Source organism: Phocoena phocoena, chromosome 9, assembly GCF_963924675.1.
Source record: "Phocoena phocoena chromosome 9, mPhoPho1.1, whole genome shotgun sequence".
Taxonomy (NCBI): Eukaryota; Metazoa; Chordata; class Mammalia; order Artiodactyla; family Phocoenidae; genus Phocoena; species Phocoena phocoena.
The window spans coordinates 54,178,154-54,190,943 of record NC_089227.1 but is presented as its reverse complement, the minus strand read 5'-3'; the positions used below and the strand labels follow the sequence as shown (position 1 = coordinate 54,190,943).

At 41.6% G+C, this 12,790-nt stretch overlaps 1 protein-coding gene across 15 annotated transcripts in view; it reads left to right on the top strand.

Annotated features, from left to right (window-relative positions):
• The first annotated feature begins 364 nt into the window (after positions 1 to 364).
• Positions 365 to 12,790, top strand: part of ADAM22 (ADAM metallopeptidase domain 22) — a 236,835-nt gene continuing 224,409 nt past the window's right edge. For 10 of the 15 annotated variants that reach the window (XM_065883905.1, XM_065883903.1, XM_065883899.1 and 7 more), the window contains exons 1-2: positions 525 to 609; positions 1,067 to 1,224. In XM_065883905.1, coding sequence (XP_065739977.1) covers positions 525 to 609; positions 1,067 to 1,224 — 243 coding nt within the window. Of the gene's footprint in view, positions 610 to 1,066; positions 1,225 to 12,790 lie in introns of all 15 variants that reach the window. The other 5 variants (XM_065883907.1, XM_065883906.1, XM_065883901.1 and 2 more) reach the window with 1 other exon arrangement.

Sequence of the window (12,790 nt, the reverse complement as noted above, 5' to 3'; positions counted from 1 at the left end):
GGAGGCCTTGCCATGGATGACCTTTCTTTCTTTCGACCTTTTCCGCCCTCCCGTGTCCAGTTTGTAAATGACCCTGTGCTCACGAGGTCGCGACAGTCCGCGCCGTCTTGGAGATGAGCGGGAAGTGGAGAGAGAACTACATTTCCCAGCTGACTCTCGTGCGCGCGCCCCTGCCCGCGCACGGAGGAAAGTGCACCCGGCGCTCGCTCCCCGCCGAGCTCTCGTCGCCCTCCGGAACCTCTGCCAGGGGATGAGGTGGGTGGCGCTAGAAACCACTTAGCTACAGCCAACCGCCCAATGCAGCACTCGCTCGCTCCCCCCGCCAGCGGAAGCGCCCGCGGAGCACAATGCAGCACTGAGGCAGCGCCGCGGTGGAGGCTGCAGCGCCGCGGTCGCCGCAACACCGGCAGGGGCTGGGAGGGGGCGGCCCAGGCGAGCCGGGGCTGCGGGGCGCGGGACCCGGACGCGGCTGCCCGGGCATGAGGAGCTGAGCGTCTCGGGCGAGGAGGGCTGACGGCTGCACCATGCAGGCGGCGGCGGCTGTATCCGTGCCCTTCTTGCTGCTCTGCGCCCTGGGGACCTGTCCCCCGGCGGGCTGCGGCCGGGCAGGTAAGTTCGCCGCCCTCTGTGGCTCCAGGACGTACCATTTTCCGGGCATCTTTGCAGCCCTCAAGCGCATTTGTAAAGAGGCATCTCCATTTCCCGAGTGCGCAGGGAGATTTTTTTGTTTTTTTAGAAGGGTGGAGAGAAGTGAAGCAAAAATACGGTGTGGATGCATTAGAAGCTTTAGGTCAAATGCCTGTTTTTCTTCTGAAGTAAAAGAGGAATGCGGAGGATGGGAGAGGGGTGCTCTGCTTCTGGGCCCCGATCCTGGATGCTCTCAGATTAGCTGGTCCAAGGCTCTGCGTCTTGTGTCTCTGCATCCTTACCAGATGGGGTCCGGGAGGGAGGGGGAGGTGGGATCTTCATAAGGGAGACGTTGGACCGCAGGATGGACGATTGTGGGTCAGGGTCATTATTTTCGCCTTTTCTCCCCAATTCCTCCTTCCCCCTTTCCTGCCTGGAGGAGACGCCTCGTTGACGGAGCTGGAGAGGAGGGAAGAAAACCGCTTCTTGGAGCGCCAGAGCATCGTGCCACTCCGGCTCATCTACAGCTCGGGCGAAGACGAAACTGGGCACGACGCGCTCGATACGCGGGTGCGGGGCGACCCCGGCGGCGGGCAGGTGAGAGGCGTGGTGCTGGGGGTGGTCCTCCGCGCGGCCCGGCCCACCCCGACCCCGCGTTTGCTCTCCGTTGCCCTGGAGATGCAATGTCTTGGGTGAAACCAGTGCAATTCTAATGCGAGTCATGCGTGGCGCTCCCTGTGCAAAAAAGAAGAGAAAGGGGCAACAAACCCCAAAAGAGCCACAGGCCGGGGGCTTTGCTGGAGAGGAGACTGTGCGGGTTGCCTCCAGTTGTGTGGCAACCTGAGCGAAAGGGCAGAGACCCTCTCACCTCTGCCAGGCAAAAGCCATGCATAGGCAAGAAGGGATATAATATTTGAGCAGGATTTGCATCATCATTATTGTTGTTGTGGTTGTTTTAATTTTCAAAGAGAAGACTTTATGTGATTTAAGCCAAGATTGGTACTGTAGGAAAATTGGAAAAACAAGCCTAGACATCCCTAACTAAACTCAAACCTTAAAATTAAGCTGAACTGCAACGTTCTCAGCTCACTCAATTTGTGGACATCAGAGATGTACCCATTCACCTCCACCTTCCAGAAAAGGTGTCCGGCTCCCCCCTTTCTTCATTGGTAACAGTCCTCTGGGTGTAATTAGGGCCCTGTTGCTTATTGGGCATTTATAAAGTATGTTTTTAAATAAAAATCTAACTGCCGTTTACCCATATTTAGGTCAATATCACACATCCACAGATATACTTGAAAATTATTTTGAATTTACTGGTTAATTTAAGGAAATATTTGGGGGCTATGTAAGCATTTTTTGTATTTACATGTATCAACCTGGCAACCAGTTCACCCACCTGTAAGTACATATTAAGGTAGAACTTGTTCATGTAGTTGAAAATTTTGCACACTTCACTGAAGCAAAGGCAGGCTGAACATTTTCACGTGTATAAATATATTCTTAATACTTTAAGATGTATCTTGATGTTGTGATACTCAGTAATTTATCTGTAAGTGTAAAATAAGTAAAAATAGAAAAATACTACTTAAATCTGTATTTGTAGCCAAGTACTTAGTACTGTTAACATTTTAACGGGATAGAAATTAATTTAAAGGGCTATAGTAATATCCATTAGTTACATTAATATAGTAGAAAATCTAATATGCCAAGCATTAATGAAGAATCCCATCATTTGAATTGTTTGGTAAATACCTATTTTATTTATTTTTTATTTGAATTTTATTTACTTATTTGAATTAATGTTTGAATTAACCTTTTCCATTTTGACTTTTTTCCATAGTAAGACTGAAAAAGCATAGGACACTGTCTTATTTTTCAATACATTAGAATTATTTCTGTAGAGGAATATTCTCAGGCTCAGTTACAACTTTTGATTATAAAAAATTTCAAACACACACACAAAAGTAGACAGACTATTATAATGGACTCCCAGCTTCAACCATTAGCATCTCATAGCCAATCTCGTTTTATCTACATCCTACCTATTTTTTCTCCCTTTCTGTATTATTTTGAAGCAAATCATATCATTTCAGTTATAAATTTCACTATGCACCTCTAAAAGATGAAGATTTTTTAGAAAATGTAACCATGATATTATCATAGCTAATATGTATTAAATATATAAATGTGTTAAATATATGTAAATATATAAAATAGATATATAAATATTATATATATATTTAAGTTTGTTTGATCCGGGACCCAGATAATGTCTATAAACTGCAATTAGGTTTTTTTTTGTTTTTAAAGTCTCTTTAATGCATGGTTTCCCCCTCCATTTCCTTGCTTTTTTCCATGCAATTTATTCATTGAAGATGTGGGGTCTTTTATCCAGTAGACTCTTTCACAATCTGAATTTTTACTGATATAGACAGTGCTTTAAAACAAGTCAGAAGGAGTTTCTCAGAGAGGAAGAAAGTAGAGATGCAGAAAATGCTGCAGGATTGCACCTCTAAACTCTGGAGTCTCTGTCTCATGCTGGTGATGTCTTTAGGTACCCTCTGCCCTTCTCTGTGTTGGTAAAGACCACCACTCTTGGACAACAGGCACTGGTCAGTCCTCCTTTTTCTCCCCATTTCTGAAATACCACTTCTGTAGATTTTTTGGTTCCTAGGCCTCTCTACTTGGGGCAGAAGATACTTGGGGCCTGTGCAGCTTCTTCTACTTCCTATAAGAATAAACCTCACTATTGAGAAGAATGACTCTGGCTTTTGGTGAGGTGTGAATGAATCGGTAGGATTTAGGTTAAACAGTGTGAGTAGATTATTCATTCAAGTCAGAAATGACAGTGAAGATCCTGTCTTATCATCAAAGTAATTATGACAAGCAATTATCTCACATGGTGAGGTATACATAGTGCATCTGGTTGGATGCCTGGATCACCTGGGAGCTGTAGCAGTTTACCATGCTCCTCAACTACAGTTAGTGATTACTGACTAGTAGGACTGAATCTGGCAGTTAGAGTTGTAAAGACTTAGTTGTCATAAGCCAACACTTCCTACAGTTAGGAAACTAAGGAGTGGTCCTGCAATTTGTCATTTCTTGTTTCGTTGAGAGCTGTCATTGAACCCCAAAACATAAGTTAATTCTGTATGGACCTTGTTATTTCTTTGATGATTAAAATAGACATAATTTATACTCATAAATATGTTTAGCAACTTCCTTTCTACTTCAGAAAAAAAATTAGGATGTTTTTCTATCAGCTCACAAAGGTATATATTGATTTGTTTATTTGTTTATTAAAAAGACATTTATATACTTGAGCTCATACTGTGTACCAATTTTTTGCAAGACCCTGGGGATTAAGAGATAAAAGACCCAGTTCTAGCCTTTAAGGAATTTACAGACAGGTAGGAAGATGGATGAGTGGATAGGCAATTACACTCTGTACTTGTGTGTGATTTTCTGGAGGTGATCACAGGGAGCTGTGGAAGAGAGAAGACAGTACTTAACCCACATGAGCAGTCAGGGCTCTCAGAGAGAGGTGTTACCTGAGCTGTGTTTTGAGGGTGAGTAGGAAGTGGCCAAATTAAAGGGAAGGGGTGGGCATATCAAACAGAAGGGGCAGGAGGTACATGGGCATGTGACATCAAGACACATTTTAAACTGCAAATAGTTAGGATTTAAAGGACAGATGAAACAAAACGGGAAACCAGAAAATAGATGCTGCAGCACCTTCATGACTTGCTGAGGAATTGGGACTTGTCCTGAAAGCGATTCAAGGATTTCAGTAAGGAGAGTTACTGACCAGATTCATGTTGTCGTGGAATAACCCTAATTGTTAGAAATGAATAATCTTTTTGTTTTGCTGCATTGGGTCTTCGTTGTTGTGCGTGTGCTTTCTCTAGTTGCGGCAAGCGGGGGCTACTCTTCATTGCGGTGCATGGGCTTCTCATTGTGGTGGCTTCTCATTGCAGAGCACAGGCTATAGGCGTGTGGGCTTCAGTAGTTGTGGCACGCGGGCTCAGTAGTTGTGGCTTGCGGGCTCTAGAGCACAGGCTTAGTAGTTGTGGCGCGGGTGCTTAGTTGCTCCACGGCATGTGGGATCTTCCCAGACCAGGGATCGAACCCATGTCCCCTGAATTGGCAGGCAGATTCTTAACCACTGTGCCACCAGGGAAGTCCTAGAAATGAATTATCTTAATTTCAAAGGCTGAGTGAAAGTGGTTGTTCACGTTAATTCATTGTTAAATGCCAATTCACATACTCATTAAGCTTGTAAGAACTTAGTTACTAAGTATACCGAGCTGCTTAGTATAAATGAGTTAATATTTATAAAGCACTTAGAACAGTGCTGCATATTCTGTAAGCACTATATGAGTTTTTGTTAAATAACATTAACTCCCCCAGGCTGCTTGAGTACTGTTTAGAAATTTTATGACATTGCCTTAATGCAATATGGTGCCCTAATTACCTGAATTTAACACATTCCCAGAAGTTACAAATTACTCGAATTTACGTAAGTGGCATCTTAACAGTTGTAGAGATGGAAGAAATGTTATAAGTCATCTAATCTCATTCAAGAATCACTTCTCACCAGGTAAGATAGAGCCATTAACCTAGAGTAAGGAAACCAGCAATGTTTTACTTAATGTTTCAGAAAGCTCACAAGAACTGTGATGGTATAAGACACCTTAATTTTACTTTTAATGTGTCCTTACTTCAGTTTTCATCACTAAATGGAACTGCACAGTTATATTTTTGGAAAAAATTTTAATATTTTCTGTGGAAATACTGGCAGTTTGATTGGTGTGAAATAATCATTCTGTTTGTATGAGTCCATATTGTAAAAGATTTCTGTACTATCTGGCCAGTTACTTGAACGCATACTTTATTTTTATCCTGAATCAGATGATCAGCCCATACTGAAAGCTTATTGTGCCATGAAGGTCTAGAAATGGTAGTCAAAGAAATTATATTTGATTGTGGGTAACCTTGTTGTCCTAAAGATCGTCTGCCTAGTCTGAAGTAATTTCAGCCCTGTAAAATAGCACTCAGAACTAGACTATTCAAAGTATTTCAGTCTTCCTTTCCTCTGGCTTGAAATGTTTTGTGCTGAAAAAATTGTATGTTGCCGATAATAGGATAAAATATATTTTTAATTGGACACCCGTGTGGGCAAGATATCACCTACTGAGTCCTACTGTTGGTTTGATACTGATGATCACATAATTTCTGTTTCTAAGGGTGAGCACCTTAATGGTTACTCCTTCTTTGCTAGCCAGGCATGATAGTTTTACTGTAGCATCAGAGGTTATTTGGTGGTTTACTTTGCTGTGTGGTCACCCCATACATTTTCAATAATTTGTTTTGCAGCCAGTAATTGCTTTTCTCCACAAGTAGCAGAATTTCTTTTTGTCAGAAGTCTTTATTGCCGGTGAATAGAGGGGGTACTTATTTTTCTATCTCATTCCCTGGAAAGTGTTGTAAGCTTCTCAAGTAGTCAAGTGCCAAGAACATAGATCTACCATTTATTATAGTTTTGATAATCAGTAGTGAATGGGGAAATGCAAGATGGTCGCAGGATGGCAAGCAGTAGCTGTGCTCCATTCGTTTTTAAAATAATTAATTAATTAATTTTTGGCTGCGTTGGGTCTTCGTTGCTGTGCGCAGGCTTTTCTCTAGTTGCGGCGAGCGGGGGCTGCTCTTTGTTGCAGTGCGTGGGCTTCTCATCGTGGTGGCTTTTGTTGCAGAGCACGGGCTCTAGGCGGGGGGCTTCAGTAGTTGTGGCACACAGGCTCAGTAGTTGTGGTTCACGGGCTCTAGAGCGCAGGCTCAGTAGTTGTTGTGCATGGGCTTAGTTGCTCTGCAGCATGTAGGATCTTCCTGGACCAGGGCTTGAACCCATGTCCCCTGCTTCAGCAGGCAGATTCTTAACCACTGTGCCACCAGGGAAGTGCCTGTGCTCTGTTCTTATGAATATAATTATCCATATGCCTAAGCATGGATGAGCTGTACTTAAAATTGGGTTGTTTCACTTGGGAGCACTGAGTCAGCTTAACCATAAGTTGTCTGCAGTACTGCTTCCCTGGCGGAAAAGGACTCCTAGGAATTACAGCTTTAGAAGTATTTTGCAAGGATAGCACAAACATCTTCTTTTTTCCTTAATGTGCATTTGTTAAACCTAAGTAGCTCAATATTGATAAAGTTTGCCACCAATCAAAACTTTGTTCCACTGACATAAATAGGAAGGAGACATTTCCCAGCACATTTTTATTCTCCTGTCAACCTTCTCTTACAGTTAAATAGTTAAAGGAAAATAAAATTTAGAATTGTAGTTTTCCTTACATCTTGCTTTTAGTCTATGAGATCCCAATTTGTATATATTTCTTTTGGGCATCTTTGAAATTCTGCCCAGTGGTTTTACCATGCATTCCGTGCACAGAAGAATCTTGTCTTTCATTGCTTCTTTACAGCTACACATGGAAAACTATGAATGACTCTAAAAGCTTATGGGATGATACAAATTGTCCTTAAGTTTTATTTCTTTCCTCTTATTTCAAAGAATGCCAAGTGTTCTATCATTTTTAATGATTAAAGCCCCTTCTAAAAGTACATGGAGGGAGGTCTGCTTTCTTGTCATATAGGGTTAGTAGTACTCTATAACTCCAGTGGGGCCCAGATATTGCCACATTTGTCATTGAGGATTATGCATAAGCCCCAAAGGGAAAAAGGATGTTATTAAAAAGAGTGGGGGAGGGCAGAAGAAGAGGAAGAGACCTTGAGGAGAATGGCAAGAAGAAGGAAGGAAAGAGAAAACCAGGAAAAGAGAAATACTTATAATAGTGTTATCATGTTATAGTATACACTAAAATATTTAATAATATTTAATAAACGGTAACTCATGTGGTTACTTTTTATGTGCTGAACAGTTTTCTGAGTACTTTTGATCTGTACAGTCTCATTACATCCTCACAAGAATCACGTGACAGGTAATATTTAGCTGCAAAATCACAAAGCTGGTAGGTAGCAGAGAGGGTATTTGAACCCAGACACTTCAGCTCCACTGCACTGCCTATGTGCTGAAGCACTAGGCTAACCTAGCCTTAGCACAGGAGGTCACCAACATTTCCTTAGATATCTTTCAATGGCACTGGGGGTAAAAGATGTCTTACATCTGTCCCATTGGAACTATATATTTCTTGCAGCACTTGAAAATGTTTTTAAAAGTTGTATAGTAGTGAAGAAGCTTGCGGAACACAGTAGGAATGCTTCATTTCTACTACCTTGAGAATGAGAATGGAATATATAAAGATATTTAACATTTAAAAGGTTAGAAACACCTCTCAAAGGATGTGTGTTTTGTTTTGGAACTGCATGTGAACATTGATTGTTATAATCTTTCTTCGTAAATCAAAGATTTCAGGATCCAGTTGTCAGTACCAAAATTATACATGCTCTTCTTCTGCTTTAAGTTTCATAAAGCAGAAACATGAAATGTTAAAAAGGAATCCATGTTTGCGTATCCTTCTCCAAATGAAAAGATACAAAATATCTTTTGTGTCTTCATAGAACAAGTAGCTCTAGAGTCCCAGATGTCAAAGCATTCAGGTCAAAGACATATGTAATAATAATAACCAAAATGATAGCTTCTGTGAACATCTAGCTGGATGTGTTTACTTTGGTAATAAAAGCATTAGAAAGCAAATATTGAGGGAAAGAGTTGAAAATAAGAATGAATACTTACTGAATATTTACCATGTGTTAGACACTGTGCTGAGCGATTTACATGTGTTATCTCGCATTATGGGGTAGATATTATTATACCCATTTTATAGATGAGGAAACTGAGGCTTAAGGAAGCTAATTAACCAGCCTAAGGTCATACAACTGACAAGTAGTAGAATTGGGTTAAGAGTTCTCAAAGAAAATGTTAGAGATCCACATAAAATAAGCCTCTTGTAATCTTTCTTATTTAACATGTGGTTACTGTGTCATCTATGTATTGGAACAGACCTAACATTTCTCTGAAACTCTTGGCCCTGCCCTGGTCTCCTCCCTCACTAGCTTCATTCAGGGGTGAATTGATGTCCTGTTTCACACTTGTTATATGTCTTCATTTCTAGAAATGGGTATAATTTCTACCTCTACCTCAGATATTCTTTTAACCACATGGAAATATCTGAATCTTCTAAATGGCAGCAGAGAACATCTGCACTCTGAATACTTGTTGGAGTTTAATCTGCCAGAAATTCACTTAACAGAAACTATTTATGGAGAATTATCATCTATTCCTCCATAGTGCATTCTGGGGTGGGAGTATTTTAAAAAGTCTCTCCAGGGGATTCCAGTTTGTACCCAGGGTCTAGGAACTCTTTGTATTCTCAAGGTTTAAGATATTTTTTCTTAAATCTCCTTGGATTTCAGTTAGTCACAAGGGAGTTTGGTATCTGAATTGGTATCAGTTTTCTCAGTCACTTCCCTGACCTCTTCAATCACCTTCCAGGCTTTTCTAAAGGATATTTTGAAGGACATTGTAAGAAATATTCCTGAGAAACCAGTTACATTATTCATTGAAGTCTTGGAGAACATTACACATGGTGTCTCAGCATGACCAAGAGGAGAGATCTATCTTGTAACTGTGTTTCCTTCCTTGACTTGGATGCCAAAAGTTTCAAGGCGAATTGTGTCCTCCTCCAAAGCGGAAGTCCCAGCATAAGTTTTCATAGCAGCTTCATTACTAGCTCATTGTCCTGTTCCTTCTCATCATCCCTATTTCAATGCAAAAGTCATCTGAAATCTCTCTCAACTAGTGATAATTTATCAATCTGGGAAGTCATAACTGTGCACGTTTTCAAGCGCACGTTAGACTAAATTAATATTAGGCTTAAAAAAAAGTGATCTCAACAGGTTTTCTCTGTCCACTTTTCTAAAGTATTCCCGTTCCACTCCCCTCCTTGTCACCATTAGTCTTTTTTCTTCCTAGCACTTGACATTCTTTTTTTTTTTTTTTTTTTTTTTTGCGGTACTCGGGCCTCTCACTGTTGTGGCCTCTCCCGTTGCGGAGCACAGGCTCCGGACGCGCAGGCTCAGCAGCCATGGCTCACCGGCCTAGCCGCTCCGCGGCATGTGGGATCCTCCCGGATGGGGCACGAACCCGTGTCACCTGCATCGGCAGGCGGACTCTCAACCACTGCGCCACCAGGGAAGCCCCTGACATTCTTTTTAACGATTGACTTGTTTATTGTCCTTCTTTCAGTATGCCATCACTGGACGGTAAACTACATGAGAATAGTGATCGTGTCTGTTCCGTCACCACACATCTCCACTGCACAGAGTTGGTGCTTAATAAATATTTATTGAATTAAAGAGTTTTCCGTCTCCCCTGGGTTCCTCATCTACTTAAAAATTTTATTTTATCTTGTAATTGTCCACATAAAACAAGCTGAAATCTTTTTTGGAATAAGGTTGGGCTCCATATGAATAAATGCATGAATAATTTTAGTCTTTTCAAATATTGAATTTACAACCCCTTTGATAATTACAATTATTTGACACAGAAATGGAGTTCAATATGCTGTATTTTAAAAAATGTGAAAACATCATATAGAAAAACTGATTTTAAACTTCTAGGTGTCCTTTACTTTTTTTTTTGCGGTACGTGGGCTTCTCACTGTTGTGGCCTCTCCCTTTGCGGAGCACAGGCTCTGGACGTGCAGGCTCAGCGGCCAGGGCTCACGGGCCTAGCCGCTCTGAGGCATGTGGGATCTTCCCGGACCGGGGCATGAACCTGTGTCCCCTGCAGCGACAGGCGGACTCTCAGCCACTGCACCACCAGGGAAGCCCAGTGTCCTTTACTTTTTGATTTTACCTTCTGAGTTGCTTTTAAGACAGAAATCTGTTTTCCCTAGAGCAGAGTATTATATGTAACTTGAGTTTGAAGATAAAATTTTAAATGTTGTACCACGATTCAGAAATATCAGCAGTTCTAAAGCTAGACAGAGAAAGAGTAAGGAGCTTTAATCCTTCCCTCCCCCTGCCCCATCCTGTCTCACAATCTATTTGTTGTTTGTATTGAAACGATGTTTCAGAATCATATTCATCTGTAAGGATAAATCAACATTTTTATTCTCCTTTTTAAAAATCAATTTTGTATGAGGGGATTTTAGCACTTAGCAGTAGTTGCCCTTTTGCTGCATTTTTTTTTTTTTTTTTTTTGTCCCAAGTAAGGAACATTAGATGACTCTTTGAAGATGGGAAATCGATGATACTTCCCTGAAGCTAGACCTCAAGAGCTCACATTTTGCAAGTCGTTTTAAAATTTTCTACCCAAGGCAGTAGAACCAGTTGACAGTTTTCTTCGACCTCTTATTCTGTTTGGCACTGAATCATGCCTCTAGCTGGTCAATTTCTATTCTTATGTATTTTTTTTTTAATTTGCCTTTTAAGCAAGGCTCTTTGGGAGAAATTGCCTTCATTTCCTCCTCTAGTGAGGTGAGGATTTTGGGGTCAGGCTGGTACACACCAGTTGCTACTCCTGGTCAGAGCTCAAGCTTTGCTCTCAGTGGTTTCTCTTTTTTTGGATTAGATAGCAAGATGCTGCACAGAGAGCTGCCACTTCATAGACCTGGTGTCCATGAATTCCCTGGTGGATTTTTAATGCCTTTGGACTATCCTGTCAGGAGTCTGGCCTGGAACCTAGCTGTGGATCCATAGCAGTCAAGGTTATGCAGGGTAGTATTAACCTAGGGTAGGCTGGAGTCGTAGCAGTTTGCAGAAGAGTAATCTTGGGTCATCAGGCCATGGGGCAGGAGCAGGCTATGGGTAAAAGGGTAGTGGAAGGCGAGGGTCAGGGAAGTAAAAAAAAAAAAAAATCAGGTCTGGAGAGGGTCCACTGGGTCCACTGTGCCAGCTCAGTCCAGTATCCTCCTGGCTCAACTAGAGAGAGTAACCTGAAAAATTCTGAGAAACTTTCTGAGTTTTTGATCTCAGCCCATTGAGGTTTCAGGGATTGGCTCCACTCTTGACTCAGGTCTCGTGTTTTTAAAGAGAACCCTGTGTGTTTTAGCCAGACTCGCTCTAATGGCCCTTGGGATTGTTTCCACGCCCTCAGGAGCTTTAAGTGTTTGGTTCAGAGGGAGGGACCACTTTCTCCTCCTTCTGCCCCCCTACTCCTGTCCCACTCCCTCTTCCTCCACTTCATTCTCTTCTCTGCCTCCTCTTCCTCCTCTTCTTCTCCTCCTTCCTATTCTTCTTCTTTATTCCTTATTTTCCCTCTTTCCTTCCTCCCCCAAGATCATATTCTTTCTTCACTGGTCTTGTCTAAGGCTCTGCAGGCTAGTGGGAGGGGGCTTTCAGGGGCCCGCTGTTTTCCCCACTAACGTAGTTCAGATTGCAGACTGTGCCTGCCCTGGATCAGGAGATGACACTTACATAAAGATTGATTTCCTAACTCATGTGACAGCTGATGCTCTGAAAAATCACACTTAGCTTGTGCAAAATGGGCAACAAGCTCATTTTACATGGCATGTGGTACGTGTTTAAAAAAAAATGTATGTTAATAATGGAAGAGTGTTTGTAAGTGGGAGTTTGGAAAATTTGTTCTTATTGAGATGGATAATTTTGGTGTCAGTGTCCATTTGTTATAAATAGTGGGTTATTTTCAAGATTAGTTTGGTATCACCTGCAGTTTAGCAATAGTTAGGAGTACTTTGATGTGCTTTTCAAGAAAACTTTAGGGAAGTGTTTAAGAAGAAGAATGGGAAATTTTTTTTTACAGATACATTAACAAATTTACCATTGTGTTAAGTAATCAAGCCACCATTTCTTAGAAAGAGTTTTATTGACTATGATAGAAACTTAAACACCTTTGAAGGTAATGGAAGTTTTGATGCAGGACAGGAAAATCGTTCTTATGTGTTACAAAAGTATACAGCTTGTTTAGCTATAAATAGCACATTGCTTTTTTTCAAACTGATTTCCTCATAAAAGTACCTGAAAGCTTGGACAGATTGATTGATAAGAAGGTGGGCAAAATTCAAGTTGTGTTCATTGCTATCACCAAAGGTGAAGCCATTTCTGACTGGATGAGTGACTAGAGACGAGGCTATTTCACCATGGTGTGTAGCAACTTTTGTTGGTCCTCAGCATCCTCCAGGGT